The following is a 15,754-nucleotide window of genomic DNA, read 5'->3' as shown; positions in this document are numbered from 1 at the left end:
GCTATCATGAGCCAACACAACTGTGGAGAACTGCATATTAGAAATTATGGAAAGCTAGAAAAATGGAATGTATTTTATGTGGCAATGCCCAAAATGTCTTCAAAAATGTTGTGCAGCAGTATCTACATGAATCTCATTGGCCACAGTAATTAACATTTAAAGTGAGAAAAAGTGCAAGCTTATTATTCTTTGATAAAACGCACAGCAATTCAAATGAAGTAATAACTATTCTGTCTAAATTTTTTGTAATTATTGAATGAGCCGTCGATGTGATCATGTCCTTTGTCGTTTCTGTGTTAGACACAGGAAGTATGCTTATGCTAATTACATTTTATTGGTAAAATACAAAACATTTTTTCTCCATTCTTCTATTCCATTCATAATTATTTCTCTGTATATGTCTCTCTAGGGGGAGGGGTTTGCAAGAGGTCAGTGAACAGCTCTTTGGGAACATCAAAAGGAAGTACGGCAGGAAGGATTCCCAGAGGATGCTCTGCAATCCCCACGGTGCTGATACACTTTGGGGAAGACAGCCAGAGAAAGGCTCAGAAAGCCCAACTAATTCAGAGGAGAGGCAGAAGTACAGACAAGAGGAGACTTCTGAGCGGTTCCATGAAGAAAGAGAGGAAAGGAGAAAAGAGGAACGAGAGCGAATGGTTGCTGGGAGGAAAGGAGATGAAGAAGACAGAGGGATGCCCATGCTGGCAGAGGAAGGGAAAGGAAGAAAGAGGCGAAGGAGGCCTTCTTTTGACGAGTCATTTTCTCGAGAGGAGCAATCACAGCAACGGACTCTGGACTCTGATACTACAGAGAAGCACCAGCCCGGGCCCCCAGAACCCAAAGTAGCACATAAGAGAGACATAATAGAGACTCACAAAAATGATTCTCGACTCACAAGTCAGGCTGACATCAGTGGAGAGAGGATAGAAAAAGCAGAGAGAGCAGAAAAAGGTGATAAAAGAGAAAAAGGAGAGAGAGTAGACAGGACAGAACGAGGAGAAATGGCTACAAGTGGGCCTGACCACGAGTCCGATTTGAGTGCAAATAGAATAAAAAAGAACCCTGTGGGTCGTGCTAAGATAGGGGCAGACACCCTTAAACTCAGAGAGTCTCACAATCACATCAACAAAGCCAATCTTAACATGAACCCCAGACTCCCTAGTCCAAACCCCAGCCCCAGCCCCAGGGGTAGCATTAGTCCTACCCCCAGCCCTAAACCCAGGCCAAACATTAGCCCCAGTCCAAGTCCTAAATCCAGGACAGACCTGAGTCCTAGCCCTAGCCACAGCACCAGCTCCCCAGCTAGTTCTAGACCCACTAAGGCCAGTGACAGATGGTCCTACCTGAAAGCTAAAAGCCATGCCAGCCTCACATCTCCCCAGAGAGACAACTTAGGAAGCCCCTCAACATTGGCTGAGCCACCCTCTGCTTTCCCCATCACCCCCTCTAGTCCACTCTACACCAACACTGACAGCCTAACTGTCCACACCCCCATCAAGAGGAAACGAGGACGCCCCAAGAAGCAGCCACTGCTAACAGTGGAGACCATTCATGAGGGCACATCCACCTCACCTCCCAGCCCACTGGCACAGGAAAGCACTGCAGGGCTGAACCGTAGGAGAAAGACGCACACACTAAACCCATTAGCGCAAATGGCCTCCACAACAACCAACACCAGTTCCAGTAGTCTGAAACTAAAGCGTGGCAGGGGCCATTCCAGGCCAGTCAATAAGATGAAGCTTGGGAAAATGCAAAGCATCCTTAATGAGATCCTTTCAGGATCCAGCCAGAATGGCACTCTGGCTCTGAAGTCATCCTCTGCCCCTGTTACCACCGCTATGAGTGCCATGGCGTCCACCATTGAGGCACGGTTGGGAAAACAGATAAATGTCAGCAAGAGAGGAACCATATACATTGGGAAGAAGAGAGGGCGGAAACCCAGAGCAGAAACCCAAGGTTCTAACCTTTCTAAGACCACTAAAGACAAGCCACCAATATCTGTCTCCACATCCAGTCTCTACGAAAGCCCTGCAGTGCCTTCCGCCACATCATCTCCCAGTTCTACTGTTCCATCAATAAGAGCCGCCCACTCTGATGCCACTATGCCCAGTTTGCAGCCCATCTCAGCCCTGCCCTCCAAACCAGCAGGCAGAGGCTTTCTCTCTGGAGGATGGAAACTGTCTCCTCCACGCCTTTTGGCTAATTCACCTTCCCACCTGTCAGAGGGTGCCTCAGTGAAGGAGGTGACCCTGTCCCCGATCAGTGAGTCTCACAGTGAGGAGACTATTCCCAGTGACAGTGGGATTGGCACAGACAACAACAGCACCTCAGATCAAACTGAGAAGGGTCATGCCTCTAGACGCAGGTGCAGTATAGTCCTGTTGGACTTATTTACCTTTCTGGAACCTTGATTTAAAGCCAATTGTGACTTCATGGTTTGTGCTGTTTTCATACAGGTACTCCTTTGATCTGTGTGGGTTTGAGGCTGCAGAGGCAGCAGCTCTGGAAGCATCCAACAGGGGCAGCCGAGCACGCTGTGAACGGCAAGTAACTGCCGTTGATAACTTTCTGTCACAGCAGGAAAAGAAGCAAAAACATCATCGGCGGAAGAGAAAGTGTTTGCAGAGCCGGGATCATCTACATTTTCTTTCTGAACTGGAGGAGGTAAGAAACAGCATCTTAAATTCTGTGCTTAATCTTCGACCAAGCACAGTAATGTGCATATTACAGGTTGTGTTTTTCTAAATGTTTTCTCTTTTCAACCTCCGTGTAGGTTGTGGTAAAGCTCCAGCAGCTGCGAGTGTCTCACAGACGATTCACCTGCTACCCCCAGCATCCATATCCTTCCATTTTCCGCCTCAACTTCCATCATTACTACCCCATTACCTACGACTCCTACCCCTGTGACTCCAGCTCATACCTCCGCAGGAGTGCCGATCTGAAGGCGAAAAGGAGACGCGGTCGTCCAGCCAAAACCAGCGAGCCAATCACATCGAAGCTGCCTTTTGTTCAAGGATATGGTTATCCGCTGGCAGGGGGAAATTACTATGCAGCACCGTATGCGATGCCTTACGCACCTCCTCTGAGTCTGGGCTACTTTCCCCCTGCTCCACCATTTTACCTGCCCCATCACTCATTAGGACCTGCACCTCCATCTCCCTTCATGAGGCCTGCTGTCCCCCCTCCCAAGGCCTTCCACTCCAGTGGACTGTCAAAACTACAGCCGGGTGCCAAGCTTCGCAGCGCCAGCGGTCCCCTCCAGGGGCCCTCTGTCAGAGGAGAGGGCCTTGGATCTCTGGGTAGCGGCAGTGCAGGTGGTCTTGCGGGGGTTCGTCTCCATAAGAAGAAGCACAAGCATAAACATAAGCACAAGGATGAACCCCTCCTTTCATCACGAGATCGGCAGGAGTTGGGCGGACTTTTCAGTGGAGCTAAGACCAATGCACGCCTTAACATGCTGAGTGAGAGGAGGGACTTCGCCAGTCAGGGTTCTTCAAAGCATCTAGAGAAGCAGAGGGGGAATGGTAGAGGCTCAGGCCTGGGATCCAGCTTAGGGATTTTTGAGTCAGACCAGCTGTCCACACACTCTCTTGCTGACAGTCAGTTCCACTCCCGTCAGACTGGACAGCCAATAAAGAGCTTCATGAGCAGCTACAGTAGCCAATCGCAGCGGTCGGAGTCAGCTTCTGACCTGTTTTTGGGGTCACGGGAGGACGACTGTGGTGGGAGGAACAGGAGGACGAGGCTCACTGTGTTTGGAGATCAGGGCTTAATGTCATTCCAAACTGCCAGGCAGGAGCCAGGACAGATGAACGAGTGTCCCAGTCCATCGCTCACTGGTAAGAACTACTTACATTAGGATTACCTGTTCATACTGTATTTACCGTGGAGTGCATTGGCCTTTTGTCATGATCAATAATCATGACTGCAGAAGTTGTTTCTCTTTCAACAGTGGTGGTATGGTAAAATGCATTGCTTGCTTTGATGATGGATTGGAGGTTTGAGGTTAACCTAAACTGCATTAGCTCCTGCTGTTTTCATGTCATTATATAACCAGTTCACTTATGGCTAGACACACTTGAGGTACCGCACAATCAATCCATCCATGGTTCACCTGTGGAAAGCTTCTGATATGGAGCAGCAGGAGGACATGTTCATCTGATATTAACAGCAATATACCTCCTTAGATTACATTACTCCTAACATAAAGCACCAAGACTCCTATCTGTGAGAGAAAAGCGAGGACAGGAATGCATTTGTGAAAAATATATTGAACATATATACAGACCTGTGTGACCACAGTTAACCAATGAGTTTACCATGTTGGCAGTTTCTGCAGTATCTCCCTGCTGTGATTAACCACTATATATGTGCAAACAGTACAATAATGAGTCCTAGACCAAAGCAGAGCAACAAAGACATACATGGAAGTTATATATGATGTTAACCTACCAGGTTTGCAGCCATGCTAACGTAGCCATATTTGGTTCCATTTCACTATTTTCCTGTTCTTACGTGATTATAGACATACATTTTTTTAGGCTTAATCACATTTAGTCAGCGCTAAAATGGTCTCCCCCATTATAAATGAAGGTGCTATCATACTTGTCAAGGTGATCCCTATATATAAATATGCTATGGCAGCATTATCAGGACTTAAAGCAGACAAAGAGGCAGGGCAGCCCCAAATTCTCACTACCAAGCAATGTGTATTTTGGTACATTTGGTATTCTGCTGTCTTTGAGCACATCTGGCTGGGGATAAAGAGAACGTAATGCATGGATGGAGATGGCTATAATTCACCAATCTCTCCTTCCTCCCCACCCTCCCTCCTTTCCCTCTCTCCTGCCAATGCCTTTGCCAGAGATATATTATTCACACAGTGTGATTTATTTTCTACAGACACGCCGTAAAAGGCCCTTGCCTGTGTTAAAAGAGCTGGCTGGCAGCCAGGGGTTTAATGACTGGGGCCTAGTCCAGTGGCGGGGAGGAGAAGCCAGGGGCTCAGTTAGAATACACCCCCCACCCCAGGGGATCCAGGACGGATGACTCATATACACACTACCCCTCATTCTGCACTCCCCCCGTCACCCCCCTCCACATTATTTCCCCATCCCTGTTGTTATACCTCTTCTACCCTCCATGTCCTTCCCTTTCCCTTTTGCTTTTTCTGCAGTTCTTGCCCTTGCTTTCCTCCTTCGCCTCTCTCCCACAGTTCTCATATCCATACGTAAATTTCCCCTCGTTCCCCTGCCTCTTCCTCCCCTCTCCCCTTCTATCTCACTTTCCTCCTTCCCCTTCCCTTTCTGCTTTTTCCCTTGTCTCCCCTCCCCCTCGTTCCCCCATTACCCTCTCTATTCCCCATTCCCCCTGCCCCTCCTCTAGCATGACTTACTGCTTCACTTCACAGCTTTAGCCCAATTAAAACACAGGCGCGTGTGCATATGAATGCTTGCTGTACACACATGTACATGCTCGCAAAGGCAAGCACATATACACACACGGCTAGCGAGATCTCCACCCACAAGCTGATACAGTTTCAAAATTTGTAGTATTATCTGAGGATGGAGCTATGAGTTTGTAAATCGTCAACAGTTTCGTTTTTTTATGCATAGGTTTGTGTGTGTCTGTTGTGTGTTTGTTTCTTCACTAATCAGCAGGTCTCACTGCATCTGACAGCAATTTTTTGCATGGATATTTGCATAAAAGCAGATCATCTTCTACTGAATTAATGAGACAAATTTTCTTTGTGTCATGCCAAGTCAAATTTTAGTTATATAGCCTAATATCAAAACACACAATTTGCCTCACGGTGTTTTACAACCCGTACAACATATGACACACTTTGTTTTTTCACCCTGAAACTGGATAAAGACATTCCAAAAAAATGGAAGAAACCTCAAGATAAGCAGCAGAGGAAGGAGCTCGCCTTCAGGACAGAAAGACCTGTGATAGATGTTGTGTGAACATAATTGTGATTAACATAGTAAATTTACTGTTTGAAGAGTCTGGATGACGGAAATTCCAGATTGTAAAAACATGCGAAGAGTAGAACTGAGAGGACGTCAAGCAGTTTCCAGTTGCCACCACACACACAGGACCACACAACCTCATCTCCACAGGACACAAACGCACAAGAGGCAGAACTTAAGCACCTTTCACACATATTGGAGGAAAGAAAAAATCACATAGAAGGAGAAGGAGACAAGAGCAACATGCACACAGAGAGACACAGGAGGAGAAGCTGAATCTCCTGAGGGATGAAGATCAAGATCCAGAACATCTGGAATGAGGCACTGAAAGCCATTAGAGGGAGATCCCAGGACGGGCAGCGGTCCAGCACAGAGGACAAACAGAGGACCCGTTCAAGCACATCCCAAGTAACACTGTCACTAAATGATACACATCTAGGATCGCTTTCCTGTCAGAAATCTGGTCTCCGTCACAACATGGCCAGTGGATACGTGAGCACAAATCTCAGTGTAGCTATGACTTCCTATTCCACAGAGGAACAGGTCCTCAGTGCTGCACAGCCACTCACACTGCTGAAGGTCACTGGTTTTATGTTCCGTGTATGGAGCTCATAAATTTCTGCTACTTTGTTGAGTGTGTGTGTGTGTGTGTGTGTGTGTGTGTGTACGTGTGAGCTGGGCGTGTGCTCACTTCTGTGCAGCTCATAAACTACTGCTACTTAGTGCTTTCTGCATTAACTAATTTCACTGTCTGCCCTGAATACCTGAGCAACAATAGGGTGATGTTCCTGTGAGCTTTAAATGGAGGACGGTCAGTCCACTGTTTATCTTTGCCTGCTCTTAATTTATGATCAAAAACACCAACATAGAACTCTACTGTCTTATGTTTTACCTTGCCATTGCCATTTTTTTAAATTTAGAAAATATTTAGTTTGAAAACACACTGTGTCTGCTAGTTTTGACACCGTAGAGGCTTTGTAAAGCCTTAGAAAATGAGTGAAATATTAAAACCCCATGTCATGTTTTCTAAACTGACATATTTTCGAAGTCTTGTGCATCACTTTTTTACACATTCTCCTGCAATGCAGCCAGCAATGTGATGAGCAAAGCCGAGAGCTGCTGTCGTTTAATGTGGTCACAAAGTGTTAGAGCACTGCAGAGACCTGCTACTCTGTATCAGCAGGATTCTGGAGGAAAAGCAGAAAGGACATGGTTAAGGAATCCAGGAATAGGAGTAGAATCTCAAAAAAAAGAGCCCAAGCGTGTTGTGTGCGCACTGCTTTGGGACTGGTGGCTGATTGTGCTTTTCCTCCATTTTGGCTGTGGCTCAGTCCGAGCCCCGGGAACAGTGCCCAGACAGGGAGGAGGGGGGGAGCTAAGAAATGGGACAGAGATGGGAAACAAAAAGAATGACAGAGACAGACCAAGATCAGGAAGCGGTTTCTGAAATACAGACGGAAATGAAATGGTGCAGTGTTACCGGTTTAATTGAAAATTAGAGAGTAGCATATTGCCGCCCATGAAGAGTGGAGTGGAAAGAGAATGAGAGTGATGAGGAAAGGGGGAAAGAGAAAGGGTAGAACAGTGTGTAAAGGGCAAACTGCCCAGTTCACCAGTGTGAAGGAAACAATATGGCTCCAGTTTCTTCTGCTCAGCCATTCTGAACTGCTGAATTCATTATTTGTGCATGTATGCATATGTGTGTTTTTGTATTTGTGTCTATGTGAGTATGTGCATGTGGGCAAGCAGATTGATATGTGTGTGTTTGTACCGGTGTGTGTTTTTGGTTTTTTGGCAGCCTGTGCTCCAGATGCACAGGGTTGTTATTGTGTAGCGACATATTAAATGGTTGAAGGAGACATTTCCTGCTAGCAGAATAGGATCTCCTCCTCTCCCCTCTTCTCTCTGCTCTCTAGTAGACAATTACAGGATAGGATCTGCTCTCCTGGCTCAGCTGGGCTTTGAAAAGCTTGTATGAATATCTCAAAATTAGCAGGAAGCACTTGAAGCAAAAAAAAAAAGACATTCTCTCCTTGAGCTAAATTGGCATGATGTCTTTACGAGTCTCTCCAAGACTGCTGATTTTGAGTGAAACGCCAGCATGAAAACTTGTTTCTCTTTATATACCTTGCTTGGCAGTTTATTTACCTTGTAGTGTCTCACCTCACTCATCCTCCCTCTTGTTCTCTCTCTCCCAGGTGTTCCCAGTAAGCGGAGGTATAAACGTCGTGAGGTGGAACAGATCCAGAAGGACGTTAGGAGGATGCATTCTTTGAACTTTGAGCATGTGCAGAAGATCCTCCGTGCCAAACGCCTGCAGCGACAAGCCAAAACGGGAAACAATGTCATCAAAAGACGGCCCGGACGGCCCCGAAAACAACCCTTAGAGGAATCAGAGCCGACCAACAGGAGGGAGGAAGAATGGGCTGATGGTCGAAGTTTGGACATGTTGGCCAGTAGGAGAGGTGATGGAAGGACTCTGGGGATGCCTGTCCTGGAGAGGTGTGATAACCTGCCAGGTAGGCAGAGCCTCAGGCCCAGCTTGACCCCCGAGCCTCTGGAGTTCTCCAATCACGATTCCATCTCAGCAACTATCGAGACTGTGGTGCATCAAGCGCGATCTGTGCTTCCACAGGCTAAAGTGGGGAAACGCAGAGGCAGGGGCCACAGCAGGGACGAATTATGGGCTCCTACCAGTCAATAGACCTGCGGGAGGAAGCAACTCCAGAACCGAACGGAGAGCAGTTAAAGGAGTCAGTGCTGTTTAAAGCCTCCTTGGTGCACTTTGACTTGTTTCTCCTCTCTAATTTGTTGTGAGGAATACAGTGGGTTAGCGGTGGAGCAGCGGGAGGAAGAACAGTCCCTTGATTTGCTCAACCCAACCAGACATGGGCCTTTCAAAGATTCATTGGACCTTCATTTACAATGGCACTATATGGTACTATTTGATACTGAATCTGATGCTATAAAAGTGTGTGGTACTTATGATAGTGTAGGATATTATGTGATTCTTTATGTATCTGATACAGTGATGTGTATGGTACTTTATGATACTGTATCTGAATGTGGCTTTAGCCATATATTTACCAGCAAGGGGAGGGGGAATGGTTAATATAAAACTGTGCAGCTCTGCTTATTTTTGCCTTTCTGAGGAAGCTTGTCAAAGACGTGTGGGATGATACTTCTATAATTAAGCCACCTTACCCCGACACTTATCCCTGTTTTTGCTCCCACCCATCTGTACCTTTCCAGTTTTCTTGCCCTCTCTGACAAGTAACGGATACTTCCTGGCAGCTCCTCACCCGTGGTCCCCCTCCCTGCTTGACACTCACCCCAATTCTTCAGTTCTCCCTGGTGCCTGCCGCTCAACTTCATCTCCCTTTGTCCTCTCATCTGCTCCCACTAATGTTTTACATCTCCTATTGCTTGAGCTCCCTCGATCTGCCCTCCGTGTCATTTATTTCTCCCTCCCTGCTCAGGCCTCTCCTGGGCAGTGACATAAAGGCAATATGGTGGATGAGACTGTCCCAGACTGTACATAGAAACAAAGTCCACTGTTGCCTGCCTTGTACAATGGGAAACCAGCTCATAGATGTGTACTGGCATACGGTATATTAAATAGAATTGTTGTACCATAGACAATGAAAGTGTGTATTGTTTTATAACCAAAAACAGAAATGGGTGTGACTCAAGACAAGTTTGTTTTCAGACAGAAAGAACCACATGTATTCATTCATACAGTCATTATTGTGTTTATATCCAGGGGGCATTGCATACAGGAGGAATATCAGGTGTGTTTTTGGTAAACCTTAAAATTGGTTTAATGCACTATTAAAAACCATACACTTGCATCAATCAAATGCAGCACTTACATGCTTGTTCCAGCCTTATGTTTTGGCATTCGATGGTGTGGATATCCATTCCAGAGAGCATGCATTATTTTAATCAATTTGTATATGCAGGCTGCGCAGCCAAAAGCGTCAAACTGAAGCCCAAGTCTGAATCACGATTGGACAGTTCAGCTGAAGAGGGCTCACATCCAGTGTTTTGAAAAGCTAATCCCAGTCTTTCTACTTAACATGATTTTCGATCCAGATCCTATTTTTGGAAATGAAATCCAGTATTTAGATTTAGAAACCAAAGTCCCAGTATTCAGTGTAAGGATGTATTATTTAAAAGTATCTAAATCAGAGTTTGACAAACTCTCCACCATGTTGGCACCAATGTAAAGCATTCCTATGTGCACTGTAGAATGTAGCCATCTTGGATTTTTTTGTGTCAATGTGCTAAGCCTTTGTTAAACTCTGTCTACGGTATCTGTGGCTTTGGGTAGTGGTTGGTATTTTCTCGAATAAGTATTTCAGAATATAAGCAATGGATCAGTGTTTGTTTGGCAACTCTGTTGAAGTTTTGTTTCAGGAGATTCCGTTTTCTTTGGGCGGGGTGGGATTCTCAGTTGCAGCAGTTCAACTTGTGCCTTATGTTTCTTTCTCTCACCAACTACATTTGACCTGTATAATATGAAGTGGCAAAGAGTGCCCCAGAAAGTGACCCAAAATATTCATGATTGTGCATATGACACATGTGTCTTAGTCATCAGAACCCTGACACTGCCTGTGTCCCTTCACTGCTTCCATAGTCAGCATCCTCTGTCAGCAGGCACTGAGTCCGTCTCCCAGCTTCCTCCTAGTCTTCTGACCAATATCAACATAGCAGAGCTAGAGGGGCTGGATTGATGAAGAGATTATATTACTGTATTAAATACCCATCACATACTGACCTACGTACTGCTGTAGCAGCAGTGAAAGAAGCAGAAAGGTTCATTGTATGAGATGTGTTTCTTCCAGTGATATTGATTGTACTCAATGTCTTAGATATATCTAACTGAAGATCATTTCCTCTGCCCAGTACCTAATGGGTTATTGACAACATATAACTGGTTATATACTTGGCAAAAGAGGAACAGAGGAGGTTGGCATGGAAACCACTTTCACATACATTGTTGTTTGCTATGCATCAGGCCATGCCTGGCAATGACCTTAAAAGGAATTTCTGTTCTGGGTCCACCCTTCAACAAAGAGAAATAAGTGGTCTTATTTACTGAATAAAATGAATTCATGTAAGAAGAATTGTGAATAATACCAGTAATAATTTGTAATAAGTTGTGCAGAAAGTGACTATCATTTCATGAAAACTATAGTTACTGCAACTCTATGCAGTACAGCCTTAACCAGATGTAAAACTACAGTATTGACGTGTTTGTTGTAAATAGTGTTAGTATGTCCATCCTACATGGATAACGGTTGGGCTCAGCTACGCTGGGACTGTCTCCCAAAACCACAGTAGACCTTCTATCTCTATCAAGACTGCTCAAGACCCAAGAAAACGTGCAGAAACGACTACCCTAGCTGATCTTCATATTTGATAAATTCTACTGCACATTGACAGCCATTGTTCCAGCCCATGAAATTATACAGAATGCTAAAAGAATTTGCCTTACCACACCTTTGAGAGTTCTTGGAGGATATAAGCCCCACTGTAGTGTACTCAACCAAAAATAGGAATCCCGGCTGACTTGTAGCTACTTTGCCTGCAGCTAGTTGGGGCAGTGCTGTAGCATGAAGAGTAAGCAAGAGGGTTGTGTGTTGGGGGAGTTCTCAGAGGAAATAGCCAAAAATACACTCGTCCTAACGTTAGTGTGCTTAACCTTGCTTTACTAGGTGACTTTCAGTGGGTCTGCACCAGTCTGTTGCGGTGAAGATGAGGTCTAGATATGGGGACTGTGAGGTGTAGAGACTACACACTTGGCAGCTTACTCCTCCGTACTGTGGTCAGTCAGCGGTCTCTGATGCGAGAGTTAAAGACCCCAGGTGTTGTCTGTCCTGTCTGTCTCTCCTACCAGCCAATGCTCCGGTGCCTTCTAACACTGACAAGTATTGTCCTAATCCAGAGCTTTCACTCTACACAGAGACTGCAGAGGGGATGTGGCTGTGAATAGGGTTCAAGGTCACTGTTGTTGTAATGTGTTTAGCAGCCAATCTGGACCAGTGGCTGCAGTGACGCCCCTGAACAATGATGTGAGATTCTTTTACCTTGTCTTTGGTTCTAGCATCAAGGGCAGTGCAGCAGTGTTTGATCTTACATCAGTGGTTGGCGTGGACACACTGTAGTCCACATTTACCACTTCAACACAGCAACTAGGATGAGAGATAATGGCACCTAAATTTTGATCACCCCTCATTCTCTGTGTAGCACTAATGAGTGTCCTGCAAACAGAGTGAGGGGTCACGTGAAACAGAGCCTCATAAATGTACATGTAGTCATCCTCACAGCATACGTTACCGTTCTAAGCTATAATGTTGTTCAAAGCTGAAAGTGCAGATGAAGCATTGAGAAAACCAATAAATGTACTTCTTTAGAGCACAAAGTGAGCTCTTCTAACAGTGTGGGCATATTTTAGTTTGTATACATAGTGTATTTGAACCTTTTTCTAGAGTGGGTTTCCTTTAATTGCATGCTCAACTTGATTGTATGCATAAATATTTTAGACAAGCCGAAAGTTGAATTTCAATTGAATTTGAAGCAAGACTTGTATATTGTTTGATATGTTTCTTTTTGTAATGAATTTTTTAATTCATGAAGCATTTTTGTACATTGTATGAATATTAAAAACTGCAAATATTTGACATATAGAGTAAATACTAGATGCGCATGTATATGCATATATCCTTCACAGTATGTATGTGTAAATGTACACATATATTTTGTATTTGCATTTGCTGGCATACAGATATATGTCTTAAGCACATATATACATGTAATATATATGTATATCCATGTCTGCTGGCATGCTTTTGGTCATGTTTATCTTTCATGATCTTGTAGGTTCATTTTTTTTTTTATTTCTCTTTCCTCAAAAAGAAAGGCTCATTCTTTTGCTACCGTTCTGTTGGCTGGCAGCGTTGAGCACTTATTAAGAAGAACTACAGTTGAAGTTGTTCATGTTATCCATTGTGTGAAATAATAAATGACTTTATTGACAGCTGATGGTGGCATGTGTTTTCTTCTTTTTGGTTAAGATGGTGTTGCATTTCATATTCTGATCCCCTGAAAATTGCTTGGTCACATGCCAAGATAAGGCTGATGAGTTACTTTGTGATAAGAGCCGGTAGAGACTTGGCCGGTGTTTGTGTATGCGAGTGTGTGCAGCATGCATGTGAGCGTGTGAGGAAGATGACAGGGGAGCTCGCTGCACCGTCAGTGCTGAATGTCAGATGGTCTCAGTGAATGAGCACTGCTCCACAGTGTGCCTGTATGTTTCGGTTAAACGAGAGGGAATCCTCTCATCAGATTATGCTACAGCTTCACTCGGTCGCACTCGCACACACACGCATACCTACACACTCTTACTCTCGTTGCTACTTGTTCATTAGTCAAGCCTACATCTCTAAATCCTCCCTGCACTAGCCCATCAGTGTCAGTTCTAGGTGGGCTGGGCTGCATGCTGCTCTGCTATTGGACAGAGCTGAGTGGGAAGTGCCCCACTATTGGCTGCTGCCAACTAGTAAAATTCTTCTGTTACCATGGTTGCAGGGTGAGCTGCCCAAATGTGTCTCAGTGTATCTAGTGGTGCTGATGGAACCGTTGGCACCACCGGTGTTGTGCTGAAAAAATCCCTCCTTTGATGGAAGTCAGGGCTGCAGTGGGGCTGCACCCAAATCACTCTCTACTGATGCCTGTAAATGAGCCCACATGGCCCCATTCCACCCTCTGCACAGGAAGAGGAGAGGATAAGATAGATCACGATGAAACAGCAAAACACGTCCTGCATGAAGGATGTGCTCTTGAGCCAGAGCTACAATTGAAGAGGAAAAACAGACTCATCAATCTCACGCACACTACATAGATTTTCTCATCAGGTTTAGTGTCATGTGTGTTTTCCTTAATGGCTCTGCTGTGCATGGCATGGTGCAAATATTACATTAAAAACGTTACATAAAAATGAAAGCAACAAAATCAATGATGGGATGAGCATTAGTAATGAGTGAAAGATCAACAACTGAAAACTGAAATGGACAGACAATAATCCCAGTGAGTTCACTTGATTCAAAGAGGGAGGACTGGACTTATTTTTTAAGGAGATCCAGCTTTGAAGTGATGATAGATAGATAGATAGATAGATAGATAGATAGATAGATAGATAGATAGATAGATAGATAGATAGATAGATAGATAGCTAGATAGATAGATAGTCTCGTTTCCCAGCACAGAGAGGATTTATTGTAAATAGTTATCGACTTCCTGTAGCAGTCCTTATTGCAGTAGACCTAAAGAAGGTTTCTATTGAAGACACTCTGTTGTCTGACTAGTAGGTTTTGTATGGCGTGTCTAGTGTTGTCCATCAAGCAGCTTGTGTTGCATCCCTCTCTCCACAACCAGCTCTAGGGGCCCCAGAGCAGTCCCCAGTGCAGAGCCAGCCCTCTTTATCAGCTTGTTGAGTTTCTTAGAGTTGCTGGCTCTGGTGCTGCTGCCCCAACAGATGGCTGCACAGAAAACTGCTCTGGTCACAACAGACTGGTAGAAGATATGTAACATCTTGCTGCACACATTGAAGGATCTGGGTTTCCTCAAGAAGTAGCAAAAAAATAGCTCTGCTCTGGTCCTCCCTGTAGACAACATGAAGTGTTACATCTCCAGGCCAGTCACCCAAATATTTGTAGATCTCAAACCAATCCACCTCTTCTGTCAGGATGGAAATAGTGTTTACCAGCTTAGTTCTGGTCCTACTGTAATCCACAACCATCTCCTCTGGTCTCGGTCACATTTAAGAAGAGGTGGTTGTTATATTAGGTCCATGTCCTCAGTTTCCTGTGTATTATTATTATTACATTAATTTATTTTTAAAATAAATGAACATTTACACAACTTCTAGTTGCTGTGGAAGTCTGAGGTGTACAGGGTGAAAAGGAACCACCTGCACACACGTAGTTAATGAACACAACACACAGTGTATTGTATACTTTTAAACATCATCTGAAGTGATTACTATGACACTTTTAACATGCTATGAACAGATTTTACCTGGTCAGTAGGTGGAGCCCCTATCCAGGACAAAAGAAAGGCCAGTACGATACATAATATGAAAGTGAAGTTAAACTGCCCCAGGTACTGTTATGTTGTCTTTTCTTGTTGCTCCACAACAAACTTTTCAGCTTCACGAAAATGTTATGGATGCTTACGATGTATGGCAGGAATATTTCAGCAACATCATGCATTTAAAGAGAAGGACATATTTGCATAGCTAGATCAGTGCTGTGCTATTTCGACATGCAGACTGCCATGGAAATGTAGGGGTAGAGGCTTGAACTCAGAAAGTGTAGGAGGAGGACAGAGATTATAAATTGCAGCGCTTAGATGGAGCCTGTAGGTTTACTGTTCTTAAACTTAAACAAAAAGTTCAAAAAATTAGGGAGGATCTTCCTCCCAACGCTCTGAGGTCCCACCCTTTTGTGGAATGTGGCATTTAGGGTCGAGGGAACCTGACAACCTGTGAACCTAAAAATATGCATGGTGTAAGTTGAATGGTCACAATTCTTAACATTTTTTATACAGTGACAGAAAAGATGAGTACTGAGTTGACCACTGTATTTTCTTTTATTGACTTTGACTAGTTGTTTGGAGACTACGATGTGAACTTTTCCTTATTAAGGTAAAGAATCTCGACACAAATAAAGACATCCAGCTGGCCTCGTTGCCACAATATGACAAACGATCTGTTTATG

General features: G+C 44.6%; 1 protein-coding gene across 1 annotated transcript in view; it reads left to right on the top strand.

The window, feature by feature from the left end:
• The window catches only part of setbp1 (SET binding protein 1), a 34,667-nt gene extending 21,650 nt beyond the window's left edge, over positions 1–13,017 (top strand). Inside the window, exons 4-7 of the mRNA XM_022218319.2 lie at positions 410–2,365; positions 2,457–2,664; positions 2,774–3,839; positions 8,171–13,017. Of these exons, the coding sequence (XP_022074011.2) occupies positions 410–2,365; positions 2,457–2,664; positions 2,774–3,839; positions 8,171–8,676 (3,736 nt within the window). The 3' untranslated portion in view covers positions 8,677–13,017. The remainder of the gene's footprint in view (positions 1–409; positions 2,366–2,456; positions 2,665–2,773; positions 3,840–8,170) is intronic.
• The last annotated feature ends 2,737 nt before the right edge of the window (positions 13,018–15,754 follow it).

Source organism: Acanthochromis polyacanthus, chromosome 7, assembly GCF_021347895.1.
Source record: "Acanthochromis polyacanthus isolate Apoly-LR-REF ecotype Palm Island chromosome 7, KAUST_Apoly_ChrSc, whole genome shotgun sequence".
In the NCBI taxonomy this organism is placed as follows: domain Eukaryota; kingdom Metazoa; phylum Chordata; class Actinopteri; family Pomacentridae; genus Acanthochromis; species Acanthochromis polyacanthus.
Note: the sequence above shows the minus strand (reverse complement) of the source record. Positions and strands in the feature narration are given on the sequence as shown.